This window comes from Tiliqua scincoides, chromosome 5, assembly GCF_035046505.1.
Source record: "Tiliqua scincoides isolate rTilSci1 chromosome 5, rTilSci1.hap2, whole genome shotgun sequence".
Taxonomy (NCBI): Eukaryota; Metazoa; Chordata; class Lepidosauria; order Squamata; family Scincidae; genus Tiliqua; species Tiliqua scincoides.
The window spans coordinates 5,018,964-5,043,811 of record NC_089825.1 but is presented as its reverse complement, the minus strand read 5'-3'; the positions used below and the strand labels follow the sequence as shown (position 1 = coordinate 5,043,811).

The 24,848-nt window shown below is 47.2% G+C and overlaps 1 protein-coding gene across 1 annotated transcript in view; it reads left to right on the top strand.

The window, feature by feature from the left end:
* Window positions 1-24,848, top strand: part of LOC136651646 (mitogen-activated protein kinase kinase kinase 3-like) — a 91,824-nt gene that overhangs the window by 22,351 nt on the left and 44,625 nt on the right. The window contains exon 2 of the mRNA XM_066628230.1: window positions 12,846-12,929. Within this exon, the coding sequence (XP_066484327.1) occupies window positions 12,926-12,929 (4 nt within the window). The 5' untranslated portion in view covers window positions 12,846-12,925. The remainder of the gene's footprint in view (window positions 1-12,845; window positions 12,930-24,848) is intronic.

The window sequence follows — 24,848 nt, the reverse complement described above, 5'->3', positions numbered from 1 at the left end:
TTTAAGTACCAAATCAGTACGAGAAAATGGTATTAGAGAAATTGCTAGAAACATGCTTTTCCTTCCATCAGCCAGGTGTTCATTGGATTGTCCAACTAAACCCTCTGTATAGGTTTACCCTAAACCCTAAACCCTAAACCAGAGGTTTAACTAAACCCTCTGTTTAGGTTTGGAAGTGGTGCATGAAAAAGTAGACACCTGGAATAGGTTTTCTACACTCCCTTTTGGAATAAAAGAGAAATACATTTTTAACCCACAAACTATTAATATGAGCAAGTCCGGGCAGACTAGCTAATACACTTTTTTGTGGGCTAGTAGCTTTTGTGGATTTGTTTTCAAGCCTGACCTAAATATCCATATGTGTGTCCCAGCCTTGTGACAGCACCTGGTCTAGATGTCCTTATAAGGATATCGGACAGATTTATGGAGGTAAAGTCCATCACAGGTTACAGACCATGGTGATTATATGTAACCTCCAGGTTTCAGAGGTAGCCTATCTCTGAATGCTAGCTGCAAGGGAGTGGCAGTAAGGTATAGGTATCTTGTTTCCTGAGGCATCTGGTGGGCCTCAGGAAGCAGAACAAGATGGGCATTTGGCCTGATCCAGTGGTGCTCTTATGTTCTTAAGTTAATTGTCCTATGAACACTAATGTAATAATCCTATTTATGAGGTTCATATACCTATAAGTTGGTGTGGCCAGTGCGGTGTCTGCTGGTGCAGAAATCTTCAGGGAATTTTGGATGCGATGCTAAGAGCTCCATTTAGTTTGGAAGAAGTTGACTTGGAATATTTTTCTGGCAGGACAAAAAAGAAAATATTAACTGACTGTGCATTCTAACTGGAGTAAGTTTTGCATTCCCAGATCAGAATGGAAAATGTAAAAAGAGACTGGAGCACCACTTGTAAGTTGGGCAGGACTGGTTTATAGGGGTGTGGGAAGGATGCTCAGGGGTAACTCTAGCCTCCATTCTGACCTATCTACTTCCATTTTGCCAGGAATAGCAAAGATCTGTAGTGATTTTGTTTGTGGACATACTGAATAAGGGGAACTGTGTAGACCACATTCTTCTCCCTGTAATTCGTAAAACTGCTTCTATGCTTACTTTTGTTGTTGGCATCCTTCAGTCTCGGAAGACGATGGTGTCACGCTCTGAATGGTGGTTCTGGAACAGTGTCCTCTCTAGTGCGCGAAGCCTGGGTAAAGTAGGTATGGAGGACAGACTGTTACCCATGCAGCAAATCCCCCCTCTCCACGTCTCTGAAATGGTCCAATGGAAAGGCAGAGGCCAATACGGTTGGTTCCAGCGGCGTCGCAGGAGTTGCCAGAACGTGACTCTGTTCAGCCATGAACTGCCTTAGGGACTCCAGCTCCAGATTTTGCCTCGAGGTTGACTCCTGAAGCCTTTTCCATAACTGGATGTAGCCACAAGACAGTGGAGGTTTGGGATCAGAGTTTTCCTTCTCTCAGATGAGCTGCCTTCCCAGGCTGACGAGTCCCATCTACCCGGTGGCTGTTTAGTCGCCTCTTACGACAAGTACAGCCAAACTGAGGGCCTATTCTTATCCCCAGCCCCCAGGGAAATAACCAGTGTCTGACCAATAAGTGCAAAGTTATTGGGATGATTACCTGCTCTTGAGCACACACACAAATTACTTATTTGATTTCATTTGATTTGTACTCCACCTTTCTCCCCAAAGGGCACTCAAGGCCCTTTGATTTTAGAAATGGGCTATGTCAGAATGCCAGATGCAAGGGAGGGCACCAGGATGCAGGTCTCTTGTTATCTGGTGTGCTCCCTGGGGCATTTGGTGGGCTGCTGTGAGATACAGGAAGCTGGACTAGATGGGCCTGTGGCCTGATCCAGCAGGGCTGTTATTATTATGTTCTTAAGGCAGCTAACAAATAGATAAAAATACAAAAAGCGCTAAAATACAGGTAAAACTATAATGCCAATAAAAACAGACAAAAATAGAACAATAAAAACAGCATAGAACAGTATAAAAACAGAACAGCCCTGCAGCAAAATGCCAATTTAAAATATTAAATTCCTAAAAACAGCCAATTATAGGACTTCAAAGGCTTTCCTAACTAAAAATGTTTTCAAGCCTTGCCGGAAGGTTAATAAAGAGGACACTGTCGTCAGCCCAAAGGGGAGGGAAATCTATAACACAGGCACCACCATTGAGAAGGTTCTGTTTCTGGCCACTGTCCCCCTAATGCGATGGTGGCACAACCAACAGGGTCCCCTCCGATGACCTAAGAGAATGGACCAGATTATATGGAAGTATGGAAGCAGGCAGTCTCTCCAGTATGCTGGTCCCATGCCATTTAGGGCTTTAAAGGTCAAGACCAGCACCCTGATTTGGGCCTGGAAACAAACCAGCAGCCAAATGCAGTCACTGGCGTGACAGTCAAACCACCGACCTCCGGCTGCCTCATTCTGTACTTCCAGACCGTCTTCAAGGGCAGCCCCACATAGAGTGTTACAGTACTCTAATCTTGATGTCACCTTGGCATGGACAACCACAACCAGATTCAACTGAGGCAGGTACGGCCGCAGCTGGTGCACCAGTCAAAGCTGAGCAAAGGCATTCTTGGCCACAGCTGACACCTGGGCATCCAGGAGCAGCTGTGAATCCAGGATAACCCCAAGGTTACATAAACATAAATAAAAAATTAAATACCCCCAAATAATTTGTTACATAAATTTGAACATCTGGGACTATTTGTCTTGCATTTGTGCTGTTTCGGTATATCATAAGTCAAGGCAGATCTCCTTTCCCACTCACACCTCTACACAGTGGCATAGCTATTGTTGTTGGCAACCGTCAGTCTCGAAAGACTATGGTATCGTGCTCTGAAAGGTGGTTCTGGAACAGCATCTAGTGTGGCTGAAAAGGCCAATTCGGAAGTGACAATCCCTTCCACACTGGGAGCAAGTGCAGTCTGTCCCTGGTCTGTCTCCCTGGCTATGGGCCTTCCTTCTTTGCCTCAGTCTGTTGGCCAAGTGTCTCTTCCAACAGGGAAAGGCCATGCTGCACAGCCTGCCTCCCAGCGGGCCGCTCAGAGGCCAGGGTTTCCCACTAGTTGAGGTCCACTCCTAAGGCCTTCAGATCCCTCTTGCAGATGTCCTTGTATCGCAGCTGTGGTCTACCTGTAGGGCGCTTTCCTTGCACGAGTTCTCCATAGAGGAGATCCTTTGGGTCAAGCTCCTCTTGACCATAGAGGAGATCCTATTCTCACGACATAACCGAGCCAACGCAGGCGTCTCTGTTTCAGCAGTGCGTACATGCTAGGGATTCCAGCACGTTCCAGGACTGTGTTGTTTGGAACTTTGTCCTGCCAGGTGATGCCGAAAATGCGTCAGAGACAGCGCATGTGGAAAGCATTCAGTTTCCTCTCCTGTTGTGAGCGAAGAGTCCATGACTCCCTGCAGTACAGAAGTGTACTCAGGACGCAAGGCATAGCTAGAAAGGGTGCAAAGCAGTAAGTTTTGCAGGTACCTGAATGTGCCGTGCAAGCAACCCCTCCCCTTTGAAGCCATTCTGGGTAGTGGGAACAAAACTGAGGCATTCACCTCTGGGGAGGGGTTGCTTGCACAGTGCACGCAGGCGCCTGCAAAACTTATGGCTTTGCACCCCCTCTAGCTACGCCACTGTCCCTATATTTTGGGCAGTGTCCCACAACATGAAGAAGAAAAGCCTGGCTTACTCTCCCAGTCCTCTCTTTCCTCCCACACTGTGAAATCACCGGCTTTTGGGTTTCCACATCAGGGTTGTGAGGCCTGAGTCACTGTGGCTGCAGCTTAAAAAAATTTCCGGTGTTGTTCTGAAGTGAATGGGGGAGTAATACTGCCAAATGCAGGGAATGAGTTTGCTGTTTGGGCACGACATGAAATGGCAATTGCATTTGGCCAAAGCTTGAGTGGAACGTGGTTAGTCTTGCTGTCTTGTGGAGCAGGAAAGCTAAGACTGGCCTGAGCTGTTGTTTGAGTGTTGGATTATTGTATTGGCAACCTTCAGTCTTGAAAGACTATGGTATCGCGCTCTGAAAGGTGGTTCTGGCACAGCGTCTAGTGTGGCTGAAAAGGCCAATCCGGGAGTGACAATCCCTTCCACACCGGGAGCAAGTGCAGTCTGTCCCTGGTCTGTCTCCCTGGCTATGGGCCTTCCTTCTTTGCCTCTTAGCCTCAGACTGTTGGCAAAGTGTCTCTTCAAACTGGGAAAGGCCATGCTGCACAGCCTGCCTCCAAGCGGGCCGCTCAGAGGCCAGGGTTTCCCACTTGTTGAGGTCCATCCCTAAGGCCTTCAGATCCCTCTTGCAGATGTCCTTGTATCGCAGCTGTGGTCTACCTGTAGGGCGCTTTCCTTGCACGAGTTCTCCATAGAGGAGATCCTTTGGGATCCGGCCATCATCCATTCTCACGACATGACCAAGCCAACGCAGGCATCTCTGTTTCAGCAGTGAATACATGCTAGGGATTCCAGCACGTTCCAGGACTGTGTTGTTTGGAACTTTGTCCTGCCAGGTGATGCCGAGGATGCGTCGGAGGCAGCGCATGTGGAAAGCGCTCAGTTTCCTCTCCTGTTGTGAGCGAAGAGTCCATGACTTGCTGCAGTACAGAAGTGTACTCAGGACGCAAGCTCTGTAGACCTGGATCTTGGTATGTTCCGTCAGCTTCTTGTTGGACCAGACTCTCTTTGTGAGTCTGGAAAACGTGGTAGCTGCTTTACCGATGCGCTTGTTTAGCTCGGTATCAAGAGAAAGAGTGTCGGAGATCGTTGAGCCAAGGTACACAAAGTCATGGACAACCTCCAGTTCATGCTCAGAGATTGTAATGCAGGGAGGTGAGTCCACATCCTGAACCATGACCTGTGTTGGATTTAGACCTGGAAATCCGGGTTCAAATCCCTGCTCAGCTATGAAGCTTCCTGGGTGACCTTGGGCCATTCAGCCTTGCCTACCTCACAGGGTTATTGTGAGGATAAATGGAGGGGAGCGGTAGCATAGCTAGAGGGGGTGCAAAGCACTAAATTTTGCATGGTTCCTCACTGAGGCATGCAAGCGGCCCCTCCCCTCCCCTTCAGAGCCATTCTGGGCCGCTAGAGCAAAATGGAGATTGTTGGCAACCTTTAGTCTCGAAAGACTCTGGTATCGCGCTCTGAATGGTGGTTCTGGAACAGCATCTAGTGTGGCTGAAAAGGCCAATTCGGGAGTGACAATCCCTTCCACACTGGGAGCAAGTGCAGTCTGTCCCTGGTCTGTCTCCCTGGCTATGGGCCTTCCTTCTTTGCCTCTTTGCCTCAGACTGTTGGCCAAGTGTCTCTTCCAACTGGGAAAGGCCATGCTGCACAGCCTGCCTCAAGTGGGCCACTCAGAGGCCAGGGTTTCCCACTTGTTGAGGTCCATCCCTAAGGCCTTCAGATCCCTCTTGCAGATGTCCTTGTATCGCAGCTGTGGTCTACCTGTAGGGCGCTTTCCTTGCACAAGTTCTCCATAGAGGAGATCCTTTGGGATCCGGCCATCATCCATTCTCACGACATGACCGAGCCAACGCAGGTGCCTCTGTTTCAGTAGTGCATACATGCTAGGGATTCCAGCACGTTCCAGGACTGTGTTGTTTGGAACTTTGTCCTGCCAGGTGATGCCGAGAATGTGTCAGAGGCAGTGCATGTGGAAGGAGTTCAGTTTCCTCTCCTGTTGTGAGTGAAGAGTCCATGACTCACTGCAGTACGTGTGCTCAGGACGCAAGCTCTGTAGACCTGGATCTTGGTATGTTCTGTCAGCTTCTTGTTGGACCAGACTCTCTTTGTGAGTCTGGAAAACGTGGTAGCTGCAAAATGGAGACATTGCCACAAAATGGAGGCACTGACCTGGAATGGCTGCAGAGGGGAGGGGGAGAGGCTGCTTGCCCACCACGGTGAGATGCTGTGCAAAACTCAGTGCTCTGCAGCCCCTCTAGCTATGCTACTGGAGGGGAGGAACTCTGTACACCATCCTGAGCTCATTGGTGGAAGGGTAGTATAAAAAAGTGAAAATAAATACGCAGATGAGTGTCAAGGAGAAATGTCCCCATTTGCCCCTAGGTCTGCCTCCTTTTCGGTGAATCTTTCAGGGTTTGGACGAGTCACTGACCCCCATAGCCTTGATTCTTGTTGACTCCTCTAGGCCAGGGGTCAGCAGCCTTTTTGGGCAAAGGGGCTGGAAGTGGCTGCCTGGAGCTTGACTTGGGAGGCAAAACTTCCCACTCAGTTTGCTGTGTGTCAGACAGGATGTGGCAGGCGGATGGAGTCCCTGTGCCTCACAAGGCTCTGGCCTGCCTGGCAAGCGGCAAATTGGACAGGAGGCTCTGCCTTACAAACCAAGCACCATGTGGGCCAAATGACTTTGGGTGGCAGGCCAGATCCAGCCTGTGGGCTGTAGTTTGCCGACTCCTGATCTAGGCCTTTTTGCCCTTTTTGGTGAGGAGAGCCAATAGCCAGCTTGCATGGGCAGTCATTCCAATGCCTAGGAACTCTTTACTGCTCCAGATATGTTCACATCCCCCCCCCCCCGTTGATGTGGAACTCCCCCCTTGGGAACTCCCCCCTTGGGAGGGAGTGGAAGGAGGAGGGGCTCCCACACTGTCTGTAAGGAGCATTGAGACATGTGATTCTTTTACCTTTTACAAGGTAACATTCATACAAGGACATTCTTTTGCAGGTTTAAAAGTACAATCCATTCTGCTGCATGTGTAGACTGGGTCCTGGCCTTATACTGGAGAAGTGTCCTTGTTGGCAAGGAACAAGCCCTTGACACTTGCAAGTACTTTGCAGGTGAAGCTTGCTGTTATACTCAGAAGGAAGTAAACCCCATTGAAATTGATGGGGCTTCCTCCCAATTAGATGTGCAGCCTGTTTCCAAGAATGCTGACTCCAAAATAAGTCCCAGTGTGTATTCAATAGGACAAGCAAATGCAGGGCTGCATACTTGGAGGGCTATGTAAGCAGCAGCAACTGCTCAGTCAAGGAATTGCCAGCCCTTAAAAAACAACAACCAACAATTAAAAAAACCTCTACTCTTGAAACCACAAATATGGGAAGCTCTTGTGGTATGACAGAACGGCAAGAGCCTTGCCAGGAGGAAGGTTTAACCTCCACACTGCAGATGTAAAGTCCCTTTGGCTGCCTTGGTGGCTGCCTGCTCATGTTTCAGCCATAAGAACTAGAAACTTGTTAATTGATTTTAGGTTGAAGACTCCTTTGACTATATCTTGGAATGTAATTGGATGTGTAGCCTGAACATGCATTCCGTGAAAGCAAACACCTCCACAATAATTGTTTGAAATTCCTACGTTCTTTATCCTGGAAGCCCATCACTGTGAGTCATCCTTACTCATCAAAAAGCCTTTATGAAATTTAACCATATGAATCAGATGTGAGAGACTGGGCACCAAGTTAGTGCATTTAATGTTCACTGGGCAGTGGGTTGGACTCGATGGCTCCCAGGTTCCTGCCATCTGTGATTCAGCACATCCGGCACATACCGTGCATCTTCACTTCATGCTCAAAAGTGCGGCTTGCAGAGTGGCTCCCCTCCCCTCAAGCAACCACAAAAACACCACCTGCAAGAAGAAGCAGCAGCAAATGAGGCATAACCCCTCCTTACACCCTCCTTCTCTACTGCCATGATTTTCCTCTTGTTTGATTTTCTTTAGGCCACTCTGGAAGCCTTGTCGACTGAGGAGCAGGCGGCCCAAATGCTTTGAATAAAATAAATGTATCTGTACCAATTGATGAGTTGCATGAAATTTTATTGTGGGACCGCAACATGGATTGGGATCAACAGGAGCATTTCATCCAAGACTTTCCAAACTTTGTCTTGTGCAGACCACTACATCTTCCTGCTCTGATGAGCATGGAACAGTGTATTCATCCAACGTGACGGTTTATTGTGGTTGCTTTTGGGCACAATCCTAACCCCTTATGTCAGTGCTTTCCAGCACTGGCATAGCGGTACCAATGGGGCGTGTGCTGCATCCTGCAGTTGGGCGTCACTCACGGAGGCCTCCTCAAAGTAAGGGAATGTTTGTTCCCTTATCTTGGAGCTGCATTGCCCTTATGTCAGTGCTGGAAAGCACTGACATAAGGGGTTAGGACTGCAGCCTTAATGTGGTTTCCAATATTTTTCAAGGCCTGCGTCTTCAAAAAGGGCTTAACTGGGTTTTAAAAAATGGAGTTACCCTATTGGCTTTGTCCCCCACTCTATGCCTGTTGGAGGGGGAATTGATCCTCTTCTCTAAGAACATAAGAAGAGCCCCGCTGGATCAGGCCAAAGGCCCATCTATTCCAGCTTCCTGTATCTCACAGTGGCCCACCAAATGCCCCAGGGAGCACACAAGACAACAGCCTGCCTGTATACAGTCAATAGCATAATCCCTGTGGAGGTAACCCAATCTTAGCTAAAAAAAACCCAAATGCTTCCCTCACCCCCTTTAGGTCCTTTTGTCCACAAATGCATGTGAACAAAATGCAGCCTGTCTTTGAAGGGCTGGTGCTGCAACCACTGTTCCCTCTGTTATAGGGCTGCACGGCACAAGTCAGCTTCCTTGATTGTTCTTCGGAACTCGGCGACGACAACAGTGTCCTCGCCAAGCGCTCCAGAGCCACTACCGCACAGCTCATGGGGATTGGACAAATTTCTGGAGGAAAACTCCATCACGGGTTACAAGCCATGATGTGTATGTCCAACCTCCTGATTTCAGAAGTGGGCTATGTCAGATGCAAGGGAGGGCACCAGGATGCAGGTCTCTTGTTATCTGGTGTGCTCCCTGGGGCATTTGGTGGGCCGCTGTGAGATACAGGAAGCTGGACTAGATGGGCCTATGGCCTGATCCAGTGGGGCTCTTCTTATGTTCTTAACTACAATTCCCAGGAAGCCTTGCAGGTCTCTTGTTATCTGGTGTGCTCCCTGGGGCATTTGGTGGGCCGCTGTGAGATACAGGAAGCTGGACTAGATGGGCCTATGGCCTGATCCAGTGGGGCTCTTCTTATGTTCTTAACTACAATTCCCAGGAAGCCTTGCAGGTCTCTTGTTATCTGGTGTGCTCCCTGGGGCATTTGGTGGGCCGTTGTGAGATACAGGAAGCTGGACTAGATGGGCCTATGGCCTGATCCAGTGGGGCTGTTCTTATGTTCTTAACTACAATTCCCAGGAACCCTTGCAGAACTCTTGTTATCTGGTGTGCTCCCTGGGGCATTTGGTGGGCCGCTGTGAGATACAGGAAGCTGGACTAGATGGGCCTATGGCCTGATCCAGTGGGGCTGTTCTTATGTTCTTAAACTACAATTCCCAGGAAGCCTTGCAGGTCTCTTGTTATCAGGTGTGCTCCCTGGGGCATTTGGTGGGCCGCTGTGAGATACAGGAAGCTGGACTAGATGGGCCTATGGCCTGATCCAGTGGGGCTCTTCTTATGTTCTCTGGTAGGGCTCTGTGCTGTCCCTGGGAACACCAGCTGCAACTCCTTGGTGATTTCTGCTTTTTCTTTTTCAGTACCTTTGTACATCAAACCAAGAAGTTTGTTTGTCTCAAAGTATAAATAGACAGGTTTCTTATGGGAATTTGCCTTTGAAACCATTTTGTTTTATTTGGTTATTGCTTGTGCTAATGCTATCCTGTGGCTGGCCCCTACGTTTCTAGAAAATAACACTGAGAATAGTATTTTTGAACATTTCCGTTGTACATTCAAACACACTCGCACTCTCTCCCTCTTTGGCTGGCTGGGGTCCCGGAAACTTGCTGAAACCTAGTGTGGTGGAATCTTTTTAAAGAAGAGATTTTTTCCATCTGACTCTCTTTATTTGGCTTGTTAAATTCTCCAGGCTGGGCATGTTGCTTTGAGCCACTTGGGAAAACAAAGGAAACCCCCCCCCCTTTTTTTAAAAGAGCTGTTGAATTTGGGTGACTTCTGCAGTCCAGGCCAACCTGAAGAAATGCTTATGTTGAGGTGGTGGGGCAGGTTGGGTTGAATTGTGTCTTGGTGTTTGTTGTCAGCAGACATGGAGCCCAATTACATAGGCTGTTTCTCTGCTAATAGGCTGACAAAAAGCTAGACGCGCATTTCTGATTGTCTTGAAAAATGTTCATGTGAGATGGGCCTGTGCAGATTCACCAGCAGAAATTCCCATGTTGGCAGCAGCTGGGAAAATGGCCTCTGTGATTTAAAAATTATAAGAGTACTCTACAGAGGATTCCATCTGTAGTGGTGTAGCTGAGGTTGGTGCAGTGGGCAGCTGTTGCACCAGGCAACAAGCTTTGGGGGGGGGGGGCACAAGCTGAACTTGACACTAGTGGCCAAAATTGTGAAAATTTTGGTATATACGAATAATACCATCATGTTATATGTCACTGGAAAGGTAATTTAATGCAGAATGCAGTGAAACAAACCAAATTGGAATATCTGTATTCTATCAAAAGTTATGGCCAATTAACCAGAAAATGAAAACAGAACTGCCTTATGGAACAAAAAGTAGATTTTCTTAACTCAAAACTGACCTATGGGACTAATTGTTGTGAGAGCCAATGAAATGTTATTATGATGCAGCATGGAACCAATAAGGTGTTAGTGTGAGTCAGCTGTCATTTTCATGCATCATAATACAATTACCCCTACTAAGTGGGTAAAAAGGCACTTTTTCAATTGGTGCTCCTCTTATATTTAGTGGGAGAGAATAACTATCTTCACTCCAGCACAGTGTCTCTAACTAATAAGGGGCACGCTTTTAATTAATTGATTTGATTTTGATTTGATTTTGTCATTGAGGGGGCTATAAAATATTCTTTAACCCCAGGTAGCAGATAGATGCCTTAACTTTGCCACTGACTGAGGGGAAGCAGCAGACCAAGTGTGTGACACGCTGCTAGCGAGAGGAGGAAGGTTTTTCCCCAATTTTCTCTTTTTTTAAAAGCCTGGCTGTGTCGTCACTTCTGGTTGTGACATCACTTCCAGGGCTTGGCATTTTGAGCTTGGCACTGGGCTACATGATCATTTGCTATACCACTGCATCCAGCTATATCTATTTTCTTTGTACAGAGATGGACGCATGCTGCAATGTGCTGAACATGTTAGTGTTGACCCTTTAGACAGCTTGCGGTTGAAGAATTGAGATCTCAATTGTACAGTCAAGCCAGGCACAAAGCTGTAGGGACAGCCCCAGCCTGACTCAAGCTTTGTATAGTCCTTCCAGATCAGGAGGAGCCAATGGACTATCTGACTGGGAGGAGGAAGAAGAGGAGTGCATGTGAAGATATGCGTTGAGATCTTCATGATTAGACAATGCACTTTCCAGCTGGTACATGTATTGTGTGACTTGCTTCCGTATCAGCTTGTGTACATAGAATTACTTTGCACGATGGCATCTGCTGCCCACAAAAACAACAGATATTTTGGGCCAAGGTATCTGGGGGAATATTTCTTATGTAAAATAGCTAGGTAAGTCTTCACAAAACTATATTGCCCAGAGTGCTTTGGAGGGAGTAATTATGATCAATCATTTTCGCTATATAATGTTTGCCTGGGACAGCCAAGTACGCTGGAAGTTTGTTGAGCACTGCTGTTGGATATTACGCCAATTCCAGACGTGTCTCTAATTTCTCTTCCTGTTGATGTTTGTAGGAATTTGTCAAGTGACATTTTTGGGAACCGTATCAAGTCCTAAATCGTTTTCCTAATTTAGATTAGGTTCGTCGCTTTCTCAAGTTGGCATACGCATGAAATCTTGCATGTGCACCTTGCTTTCTCTCTTCCTTTCAAGTCAGCAAGGGTGCTATGGCTTTGTTCAGTTTCTGTTCCCAAACAAAGCTGTGTGGTTGCTCGAGTAGGAAGCAACAGCCAGCAGAAGGAACAGCATGTTTAGCTTCAGATGTCCATTTCAGATGATTGACTTGATGCATCTTTCTCCTCTTCCTGCCCAAATCTCTCAAAATAGGCTTGAGTAAATATCCTTGTACTTGCTGCCACAGGAGTCCAAAGACATCTTGGATGTTTATAATGCTGTTTCTAGATTGTACCTGGAAGTGATTTCTGTATCGCCTGTGGTTGTCCAAAGCATTTGTGAATGTTTTATGGTTTTTGTTACTAGGACTGTGGAGGAATGTGCAGAGACCTGTTTTTGTTAGGGTGAGCTAGTATCTTTCTAGCTCACCTGTTTGTGTTAGGGTGAGCTTATCTTTCTGTAGTTTGCTTCCTGGTAAAAAAAAATCCCATAGGCTTTATTTTAAAAGTGCTTTCTTTTATTTTAGGAAAGTGCTTCCAATGTCATATTGGTGTTTCGATGCTTGTGTTCTGTCACTTGGTGCTGCTGAAGTGGTGTTAGCTGTGCCATTGGCTCAGTGTGCGGGAATGGCATTTCAGTGACACCTAGCTGGGGCTGGTGAAACCGTTAGCTTCTAAAACAACCATGCCTTCAATAATCTAGTTAGGATAGGGCATTTACCACTATATGAGACCACACTGGCTTTGTTTAGTGAGAGCTTTGACTAGTGTGGTTGGTGGGGAAGGAGCTCGAGACTGGTGCCACTAGAATTGGGAAAGACTGCATTGGGAATGGGGAAGAGGGATGGAGGAGAGGCATTGGGGATGGATAAGAGGTGGATGATGAGGCTATTGTTTGAGAAAGTGAAGCTGTGGCTGGGGAGGATGGAGGTGGGATGGTGTGGTTTTCAACCATGCAAAGATTCTGGTAAGAGTGTATTCTGGTATTTTTTTTGGCATAGGGTGTTTGGTATGATCTCAGCTTGTCCTGTGCCACTGAAGTACAGCCACCTGCAGGAAGTTGCTAATTATCTCCCTTCTTCTCATTGTAGGGGGTGACCTTTGCAACTGAAGGCCACTAGTGTGCAAGTGCTCTCAGTTGGTGGGATACAGACCTGATGAAGATACAACCATGGGTAAGCTGTGCAGTGTTCCTTTCTTACTTTTCACAAGTTTGCTTTAATGGTGGCAAGGGGTAAATTGAACATACTTGAATTTTGGGGCCTGGCAGCACATATGTTGGTATACTAGGTGGGTTGTTATTCAAGTAAAAAAACCAATAAAGCTGAGCTTGTATTTGTCACTGGAAGTCCATGACCAGCAGAAGTTGACCTGAGCTTTGATATATCTGCTTAGATCTATCAAGGAATGGTCAAATACCTGCAAGAGGTTGATTCTGCAGGTCCTTCCAGATTTCAGTAAGGGTGTATCTATGGTACAGACTTAAAATGGCTTTACAGTCATTTCCTCTTCCCATAGAACCCTAACAACGGGGAACACCAGGGGTTTCTAACAGAATTCTCAATTCACCAATGATGGTGACCAGAGGAAGTCTACAGAAAAGCACCTACCTGTGGCCAGCTTCCCCTTTACATTGCACACGCACATGCCCAATCTCGTCTGAACTTGGAAGCTAAGCAGGGTCAGGCCTGGTTAGCACTTGGTTGGGAGACCGCCTGGGAATACTGGGTGCTGTAGGCTTCTACCATGATCTCGGAAGCTAAGCAGGGTCAGGCCTGGTTAGCACTTGGTTGGGAGACCGCCTGGGAATACTGGGTGCTGTAGGCTTATACCATAGTCTTTTGAGACTGAAGGTTGCCAACCTGGCCATGTGCATGCAGCATCTGTACACCAGCACAGTATCCCATTGGTCCTTGGATTGCTGGCTTGCAAACACTACCTACACATGAGCCAGAGTGCAACGTAACAGCACTGGGACATGACCCCTGCTGTGAGAATTGCTTGGAGATTGCTCTGGGCCTAGGGAGCGCTCTGAAGGCAGATGAGGGTCAAGCAAAGCAAGTGAAGCTTGGTTGGTGCTGGGAGGGGGTGGCTGCCTGGGAGTCCCACATAAGTTGCACAAAGCTTGCCAAACCCAGGAGCAAGACGTAAGTGTAGCAAATGGAGTGGTGCACAACTGTTGTGCTAAACCTGTCCTGGGGCAAGAGGGTGGCCTTATGATGAAAGGGATGACTGAAGACTTTACTGTCTTTGGAACAGGTTACAGTTATGTTGGGTTCTTTGCCCCTTGCCATCTCCCAGAATCCCTCTGTACTGCCACTTCTCTTGCTTCCTTCAAGTCCCACCTCAAAATGCATATTTTCTTGTAAGCCTTTGGCTCAATCCCTTAGTTCTTGTGCTATAACTATTTGGGGGGGGGGGGAGCAAAATGGCAGGAAAACAGTATAGTTAACCCCCCCCTTGTCACATGTTGCCTGGGCCCCTTGTGGCTGCTTTTTGACTAAAAACAGCCACCACCAGTCCTCTTCCCCTGTTAATCTCATCCATTAATGGAAGGCATAATGTCAAGTGTTGTTTCACCCTTTCGATGAATTGTTTAAGTGAATTTCAAGGAGAAATTGATGGTGAGACCCAGCTTGGCACAACTGGAGGGACAGGATTTGATGGGTGTGAACATTCCATAAAAAGTAAAACAAATAAGAATGATTAAGGTGTTGGCACAGGGTTGTGTTTCCAGGTAAGAGAGCTCATTATTCAAATGAAAGGAGAGGCAGAGTTTGAGCTTGGCAATCGGGTGGAGAACGAAGGAGTGATCACTGCTCAGCCTAGTGGTTTTGTTCAAAAACATGGTGATTCTCAAGACCAGTGGTGTAGTTGAGGGAGTGCAAAGCACTAAGTTTTGCAGGGAGCCTCACCACGGCATGCAGGTGGCCCTCCTCTTTCCCTTCTAGCCATTCTAGGTGGTGGGAGCAAAACATGCCTGGCTTCAAAGGGGAGGGGCTGCTTGCACTCTGCAGTGAGATTTCCTACAAAACTTAGTACTGTGCACCCCCTCTAGCTATTCCACTGCTCAAGACCATTTAGGCCAGTTGGGTCACCTTCAGAACCAAGATAAATAGGCCCTGTCTGGTCTGAAGGGGCAATTCTGTTTTAAAAACAGTACTCCTGAGGCCTGTACTTTGTTGCAGTTAAGTGTAAGAACATAAGAACAGCCCCACTGGATCAGACCATAGGCCCATCTAGTCCAGCTTCCTGTATCTCACAGCGACCCACCAAATGCCCCAGGGAGCACACCTGATAACAAGACACCTGCATCCTGGTGCCCTCCCTTGCATCTGGCATTCTAATACATAGCCCATTTCTAAAATCAGGAGGTTGCACATACACATCATGGCTTGTAACCCGTAATGGATTTTTCCTCCAGAAACTTGTCCAATCCCCTTTTAAAGGCATCCAGGCCAGATGCTGTCACCACATCCTGCGACAAGGAGTTCCACAGACCAACCACATGCTGAGTAAAGAAATATTTTCTTTTGTCTGTCCTAACCCGACCAACACTCAATTTAAGTAGATGTCCCCTGGTTCTGGTGTTACGTGAGAGTGTAAAGAGCATCTCCCTATCCACTATGTCCATCCCCTGCATAATTTTGTATGTCTCAATCATGTCCCCCACCCCCAGACACCTCTTTTCTAGGCTGAAGAGGCCCAAATGGCATAGCCTTTCCTCGTAAGGAAGGTGCCCCAGCCCAGCAATCATCTTAGTTGCTCTCTTTTGCACCTCTTCCATTTCCACTATATCCTTTTTGAGATGTGGTGACCAGAACTGGACACTATATTCCAGGTGTGTCCTTACCATCGATTTGTACAACGGCATTATAATACTAGCCGTTTTGTTCTCAATATCCTTCCTAATGATCCCAAGCATAGCATTGGCCTTCTTTACTGCCGCCACACATTGGGTCGACACTTTCATCGACCTGTCCACCACCACCCCAAGATCTCTCTCCTGATCTGTCACAGACAGCTCAGAACCCATTAGCCTATATGTGAAGTTTTGTTCACATCAGTGTATCAGGTTTGTTGAAAACATCTTCCTAATATTCTTCTGGTAGTTGCAAAGAGGCTTTGAACAGCAGTCACAGGCTCATCTCCATGTTACATGAGATGTAACAAAAACTTTTGTTTTCGTTACATTTTTATTCTGCTTTTCCCCCAATGTGCTCACAAGTTTTTTAATTCCTTCCCACTTTTATTCTCACAACAACCTTGTGAAGTAGGCTAGGCTGAAAGACAATGAAGGACCCCAGATTGTTCAGTGAGCTTCATTCCTGACTATGGATTTAAACTCAGGCCTCCCCACTTCTATTAGACCAGCTATTTTCAGCCAACATGCCACAGCACATTGGTGTGCACCAAAAGGTCCGCAGGTGTGCCGCGGGAGTTTGGAGCATAGTGGTTGAAAATACAGGTGTCCCCCAGTATCTGTGGATCTGCTTATCTGTAGTTCACCCCCACACCCTTTGTTTATGTTCATTATAGTCGTGCAAAATGTCTCTTGCTTTAACCAAACAAGCAGACGCACAGCCTCTTGAAATTACTGTATGTCTCTGCAATTACTTGCAGACAAATAAGCAGGCAGGCTAGAAGGGAGAGTGAACATTAAATTCCTGCTTCCTGTTAATGTTCACTGTCCCTTCTAGCCTGCCTATTTTTTTGTATAATAAAGCAAGATGTATACAGTATGGGGGTCCCCGTATCCACGGTTCCTGTATCCGTGGATATGGAAGGCCCCCCCCGTGCACCCCCATCCTCTGGAGGCCTCTGGAAGGGCTTCTGAGCCCCACAGAGGCCACAGAACCGGGCTCCCCTTGCCTCTGGAGGGTCCAGGTTGCGGGGACAGGTGTCCACCCATATCCACAGTTTTGGCTGTCTGTGGGGAGTTCTGGAACAGAACCCTTGCGGATATGGAGGCGCTACTGTAAGTGCATGAGGCTGTGTGCCTGCTTGTTTGGTTGAAGCAAGAGATATTTTGCATGGCTGTCATGATCATAAACAAAGGTAATTGGGCTTTACCTTGAGAGGCTGCGGAGATAGGGTTCCCCTTAACCACAGGGTTTCCAGTATCTGGGGGAGGGGGGTTGAGGAACATATTCCCCATGGATATTAGGGGATGCCTGTAGCTGAAAAACTCTTCTGGGTTCTGCAGCTCAGTTTCTAGAACAATGAATTGTCTGCCCCTCTTCCTCCGCCGGCAGAGCGGACTCCAGTCTATTGGTTACAACAGGCAGCTGCCTTAGAAACTGAGCTGCAGAACCTGAAAGAGTCTCCTGGAAGTCAGAAGTGACATCACAAGAGGCAAAGACCATAGACAGGATCATAGAGGTCAGTGTGCCGTGAAAAATGTTGAAAATTGTTGGGTAGATGAAAATGCTGAGCTTTGCAGCACTCTGGCTCCCTGCTGTGGGAAGACCTCTGTCTACCAGCAGTTGAAGGCAGAGGAACCCCTCTGCTTTTTGGTCACGCAGTCTAGAACCAAGTTGCTGAAGAACTACATTGGAAATGTTAATTAACATTGAAACATCTTTCCTCTCACAGTCCCGCTTGTGTGCTCTGAAGAAGTCCCAGGCTGGTTCAGAGGACACAGAGTGGCGCTGGGAGGCTACTGGCCAAACCGGTCCTTTGTGAAGGCTTCTAATGCTATTTTTAACAGCGAGTGGGTGTTTGTTTGTTTGGCCCGTGGGTAGCTCGTTAAAGTATAAATAGCAACCTGGATAATTAGTAATGCTGTTAACAGTCGCCACTTACTGGATCCTGAACCAACCAAACGAGGAAGACAAAAAAAAAAAAGCCCAACCTAACCAGGATTTCCACCACCAGGTGAATAAATTGGACCAAGATGGTGGTGATCAATTTTGTTGTCAGTCTGAGGGCCCAGTCCTACATTTCCAGTGCTGATGCATCCATACCAATAGGGTGTGCGCTGCATCCTGCAGTGGTGGGGCAGACACAGAGGTCTCCTCAAGAGAAGGGAGTTTTGTTCCCTTACCCCAGGGTTGAATTGCGGCTGCATCAGTGCTGGAAAATTGAATAGGATTTGGCCCTGAGAGGAGGAGAAGAGTTCTGCAGGATCAAACCAAGGATCTGTCCAGCCTAGCATCCTGATTCTCTCTGACGCCAACCAGAGACCACTGGAAAGCCCACAGGCAACGCATGAAGGCAGCAGCGCTTGCCGTTGTTCAGTGGCGTAGCTAGAGGGAGTTCAAAGCACACAGCACTTTTGCGGGGAGCCTCACCGTGGCCCCCCCCTTTGGAGCCATTCCAGGCCGTGGAGCAAAACAGAGGCGAATGCCAGAGAGGTCCCAGAGAAGCAGCGAATACCTCCATTTTGCTCCCCCCAACTGGAATGGCTCCGAAGAGGAGGAGCCCCTTGCATTCTGCAGTAAGGCTTCCTGCAAAACTTAGTGCTTTGCACCTCCTCTGGGTACAACACTACACTGGGTGCTCTATCAAAGACTTTAAATGATAATGGCAATTAATAAGAGTATAGACACTAGGGCCAGGGCAGGTGCAGTCATTTGCAGCGTAATCCTGTGCATAGCTACTCAGAAGTAACCTGTATTGAGTTCCATAGGACTTGCGCCCCAGCAACTGTGCATAAGATTGCAGCCTTAGTCCAGTGGTGTGTTCCTGTCTGTGATGACGAGCAGGCCTAAGCCTTGGGGACAAATCTCCCCAGCATTTTGTACACATGTTCTTCAGCCAATACAGAAGTTCCCCTCCTTCAGAACATTCAGCTTCAGAACGTTCAGGATACAAACATGCCTGGCCACATGTCCACAGGTGGCATCAGTGACCACTCCTGGCATCCCACAACATTTCCCATCTTATTCCAGCCAGCCCTGTTAGCCTGCTTCTCAAAGCAAGACTGCAAAATTTATTTTTCACATTTTTACACCACCCTACGTCCAAGGAGATTCCCTCCTTTTGTCCTCACAACAACCCTGTGAGGTAGATGAGAGGAGGTGAGAGAGTGACTGGCCCAAGGTCAACCAGGAAGCTTCATGGCTGAGCAGGGCTTTGCACCTGGATCTCCTAAGTCTAAGCCCAACTCCTGAACTACTACATCATCCTGGCCACCACACCTATAGGGCACTGTAGTGCAGGTGTATCGTAAGTGCATTTTTCTCCGTATTTCATAACAGGTTTGCCACCAGTAACAGGGAGGTCAGACTTAGGAAGAAAACAACTTACAAACAGACCCCTGGAACTTAACCTGCGATTCAGTGGGGGAGCTTCTGTGAATGTAATCCTGCCCCTTCGTTTTGGAGGCAGGTAGATTGTAGAGGGGTGCCCGGCTTGCATGCCATGTCGTTTGCATGGTTATGGGCATGCTCACTTCCAAACCATGGCCTTGCCACCCACCCCAGATGCTACAGTCAGACCAAATGTCTGAAGCAACCCAGATCCATCATCATCTGAGGGAAGGAATGTGACGAGCTTTTGCATAGTGATGTTTCTGCTTTTGCATAGTGTCCCTGAGTCGCAAAATGTTCGTACATTCCCTTCTTGCTGCTTCCTCAAAGTGCAGGGCTGGGAGTGGGCGATTTGCAAGACATGTGGTCCTTCTTTCCGGCCTGCAACTCAATGTTTCGGATAGCTTGGCTATCGCCCATGGCAACAGATTATGAACCCCTGGGATCTGTGGTTTTACTGTGGCAGTAAGCAAGAGGGAAAGCAAGTTTCGGAAAGAGGGAGGGGAATCCCTGTTGGAGAAATCGGAGATCTCTTCAGCAGGGTCGGAGAATGTCCAAGTATTTCATTATTAGAGCATGCTTTTCACCCTTGCTGTGTTGACCAGCAGAGAGATTTGTCCTTCCACAGTGCATTGCTGCCACTTTTCAACTTTTATTTATTATGATCACCATCTGCCATTAGGACAAGCAGAGTACTTTGTTAGGGGCCAGAGAGTGGTGAGGATTGCCATGCTCCAGGTTACTAAATCCAGGCACTCTAATGTTCCTATTACACAAACTGTAGCACAGTGGTTCTCAAACTTTTTAGAGGCCCTAAGACTTCTGCCTGATTTATAAATGCCAAGTGGTGTGGCTGTAATGGTGATTGGACAGCAGTGCCCCCCCCCGATAGCAGCAGCTTTAACCCTTGGTGCACATAGCCTAATCTGCCGTCAGTTTCATGAACCACCAAAATTGGGTCCCACCAGACCCACGTTTGAAAAACTGCTGGTGTAGCAGATTGGTGTAGGGCAGGGATCTCCAAACCCCGGCCAGGGGGCCAGATGCGGCCCGCAGCAAGCCTCTTTCCGGCCCACAGCCAGTCTCTTGTCCCCTGAAAGCCTCTGGCCCACTCAACTGAACATGACCAGAACTGTGCTCTGATTGTGCCTGGAGGTTGTTCTGAGGGCCAGAGAGGTTGAATGAATGAGCCTATTCATTCATTTATTCACTCATCTAATTTCCATCTCTAATTTATTTATTTAAATTTTATATTTAAATTTCTTTCCTGGCCCTCCACACCACGCCAGATATTTGATGCGGCCCTCTGGCCAAAAAGTTTGGAGACCCCTGGTGTCGGGTCTTAAGCTTCACCACTACCTTTCCTTTCCAAATTCCACCTCCCACAGCTGGTTTGCAAATTAGCAGTGGTTAGGCTTTTCTGCTGCACAGTTGCATATAATCCATATGTATATATTGTCAAATTTCTACCATGCCTATTGCCATAAAATAGCCTTCAGGTAGTTTGCAATAATAATGTGTCAATGAATCCTCAAAGGTTAAATAAAAACTGAATAAACAAAAAGTTTTGCAGGGAGCCTCACTGTGGTGTGCAAGTGGCCCCTCCTTTGGTCCCATTCCGGGTGGTGGGAGCAAAATGGAGGCCTTCACCTCTGTTTTGCTTCCACCATCCGGAATGGCTCCAAAAGGGAGGGGCTGCTTGCATGGCATGTTCAGGCACCTGCAAATCTTAGTGCTTTGCCCTCCTCCAGCTATTCCACTGGCACAAATGGTTTTCTAGTCAGCGCTGATTTTGGGGGAGAGACAGAGCAGGATTTTGGGCACTTTCCAGATTCTTTGAAACACACACACACACACACACACACACACACACACACACACACACACACTCACATTCATGTACATGAGCACAGTAGTGCTCTCTGTGGAAAGGTTTGCTTGCAAAATGTACTCATCCTGTGCTTCCGTCATATGGACTGATATGGACTTCAGGACATCACACGTCTGGTGAGAGCAGATCTGTAACATTCTGCACCAGTACCCAGGAGCAGTGATGACACAACGTCACATCACCTTGTAATGTCACTTTCAGGTTCTCCTTAGGGGAAGGAGCGCTCCCTGTGGCTGCTTTGCACCCACGTTCCTTGAAGGGGAGCCTCCATTGGAGAAAGAACAGAGGGTGCAAAACTGCTAGCACCTCCTCCGTAACTAGGTGCAGTTATGCGATTCCCCCCCCCCCCCCGGCTTCACGCCTAGGCCAGTGGTTCTCACACATTTAGCAGCACCGGAGCCCACTTTTTAGAATGAGAATCTGTCAGGACCCACCGGAAGTGATGTCATGGCCGGAAGTGACATAAAGCAGGAAATTTGTAACAATCCTAGGCTGCAATCCTACCTACAGGTACCCAGGAATAAGTCCCATTTACTATCATTGTTAAAATAATATATAGTAGCTTGCTAGAAAATCAAGTCTGTAACAGTTCCCCAAATGCAGTTACATACCATGGTAGCATCAAGTCAGATATATTAAAAATAAAAATGAAATGAAAAACCTGAAATTGGCTCACAACCCACCTAGTGGGTCCCTACCCACAGTTTGAGAAACACTGCCCTAGGCTCTACAGTAGTTATGGCTCTGGGTGAGAGATGACCGAGGCCTTCTGTTTGTGTTCTCAAGGTGAGGACAGAAAGTGAAGGCAAAAATTGTATCAGCACAATGCATCAGCAGTGACTGTTTGCTTTTAACAACCACAAATAATCAAGACTGTGACCTGGAGTATTTTATCTTAATCCTTGAGATATAATCTCTGGCCACAGAATGCCACACTATTTTTTGCTGAGCATTTGCTCAGTGATGACTCAGCATTCCTCTCCAGGCAGCAGAGATCTCATTCCTGCACAAGCTGTATCTGAACCCACCTTCTGGGGGGGGGGGGCTTACCCAAGCTCACAGGGGGTCCTGCTGTGCCCCATTGTTTAAATGCATATAGGGCCATCACTCTCAGGAGGCCTCCATTGCATATAATTTAATACACACACACACACACACACACACAGTGACATAGCTGGGGGTGTGTGCAAAGGACTAAGTTTTGCATGGCCCTGAACGCACCGTGCAAGCAGACCCTCCTCCTCCCCTTTGGAGCCATTCGGAGCAGGGGGAGTAAAACAGAGGCTTACTTCGTCTAATCAGCTCAGATTATTTTTTGGGGGGGGAGGGGGAGACATATATATAGTGTTTTCAGATGCTTTCCTCTCCTAGCCTCCTCCTAAATCTTGCTACATGTAACTCTCCCCCCCCCTTTTTTCCATTGTTGATGGAAGCCAGTCTTTGGAACTTAACACAAATTTCTTCTCCGTAATAGCTTACTAACAAAGCCAACAATAACAGGGCTGTCTAGACCATCCAAATGTTACTAAGTTATTCCTGGGTCTCTCCCTAGTTCCCCTCACATTTGTCAGCCGAGCTCTTTGGGTGGTCCAGCAGCATGACCTTCCTACTTTAATCCTGCTTCCAAACTCTGATGTCTATCTAGAAATGTGGACTCTTGCTGCTTACTTCCCAGCAGGGCTCCAGGCGTGGGATATAGATAGTCTGATGCAGGTTCAGACCTGATGGACACAGAACATGAACCGCAAACTCGGTTTCCAATCCTGGTTTGTAACGCCATTTTTGCCCAATGCTGTGTATACGCGACAGAGACCAAATGTATAACTTGTGGGCAAAAATGGGTTAAACTAACCATAGCAGTTAGAATAAACTGGAGTTCTGCATAGGTTGGACATAGTGAGAAACTATTCAAATCGGAAAGGAGTGTCCAGTTGAGGCACAGTGTAATTATTTTGTGATTATCAGTGATCATTAGATTATTTTGTTGATGATAATCTAAGCATGGATTAGACTGATCATCTGAGCTGGATCACTTGGTTACATTTTACCCCTGCTAATTGGGTAAGAGGCACTTTTTCAAGTGGGTGCTCCTTTTTTTAGCAGGGGGAGAGTAACTGGCCCACCTCCCCCCAGCAGTGTCTGTCCTAGTGGCTGTCTGCTGGTATTCATTTGCATCTTTTTAGATCGTGAGCCCTTTGGGGACAGGGAGCCATTTAGTTATTTGATTTTTCTCTGTAAACTGCTTTGTGAACTTTTAGTTGAAAAGCGGTATATAAATACTGTTAATAATAATAAATAATAATTTTAGTCAGTATGCTCAGGTTTCATGTCTCCAAAGTCCCCAAGTAACCGAGGCTCTTTCTTTTACTTTCTGCTTGCTTACTTTTGCTGTGTAGCCAAATCAGAGGCTGAAGAAGGTTAAAGGAGTGCAATGTCAGGGGAGCAGTTTACATTAAACAAGCCTGAATCAGTATCCATGTGTCAGTTTTCTCTAGAACAAATATAACAATCACCCCTTTCAGTGTATTGTTTACTCTCATATTCTTTTTGATCCTGTTTGCAAGCTGCTTTGGGACAGTAGCATAGCTAGAGGGGATGCAAAGCACTAAGTTTTGCAGGGAGACACACCGCAGAATGCAAGTGGCCCTCCCTCCTACCCTTTGGAGCAATTCCAGGCTGTGACCAGAGAAGATCCAGAGAAGAGATGAATGCCTAGTGTCCGAAATGGCTCTGAAGGGGAGGAGCCACTTGCACACTGTGGTGAGGCTCCCTTCAAAACTTAGTGCTTTGCACCCCTTCTAGCTACACTACTGCTTTGGAATACTTGGAAAAGTGGCCTATATATTTATCAGATAAACAAGTATTATACTTTGTCCTACAAAGTACATTTGTCCTACAAATGTACACTTTGTACATATGGAGCTTATCAAACAGCAGTCTTCTAAATATGCAACTGGTAACCAAGGTGTATGTGTGGTTGGGTGGGGGGAGGAAAGAGACATGCTGATGGTTTAAGTTTGCAATAAAAAGACAATGTTTTATTAAATTCAAACTTAATAAATCCCCACACTTCCTCTCACAGGCCACACATAAAAATAGCTGTTCAGGCAAAGGGGAGAGAGATGATTAGTGTGAGAAATGATCAACGAGTTCTCAAGAACTTGCTTAAAAAGAGAAGTTGGGGCCAAGAAGTGATGTGAAAGTCAGCGAGGGGAAGACGTCGCCTGGGCAGGGATGGGCTGGGGAAAATGTGTGTTTCATTGCAACGCTTGTCATAGTTCCACCTAAAGAGAATTTGAGGCCGAGGTGCACACAGCAGGGGCACAGTGGAGTTCCCCACATCTCACTCGCAATGCTAATGTGGGGTGTGTTTATAGGGAAGCAGTGACAGGTAGGAGAGGATATGCTTGGCTCTTCCCCTCCCTGATGATTCTCACCCCATTAAAAAAAACCAAATTTCCCCAAAATTTGTGGACATTTTCAGAGAACTGGTACTCCTCCCTGCTTTCAATCCACACCTGGGTCCTAGGCATGTGAGACAGAGGAAGGGGCACTTACTAAGGAGTAGACGATCCTTCTGAGATTTCACCAGTCATTCCTCACAAGTCTTCAGCTTGCACCTTGCACCCGTGAGGTCTAGAAACTTGCTTTAAGGCAGGTGAATACTGGGGTCCTCAGTGTGCAGCATACATGCAACCCAAGCTTGGATCTTGCGCTGATGCTCTGATGCTAAACTTGTGCCATCTTCCTGTTTTCTGCCTGGGTGGTTGGCTACATTACTTCCCAGGTGCAGTTGCTTTGTGCACCTTCCTTCAGTTGTCTCCTCTTTATCTGCTTTGACCTTTGCAAGGGCCCATGATGCTACCTTTGCTATACCAGGATAGTGGTACCCAATAGTTTCAGGACTAATAGTCACACCTAATAGTTGCAGGACTCCTTTGAAAGTGCAA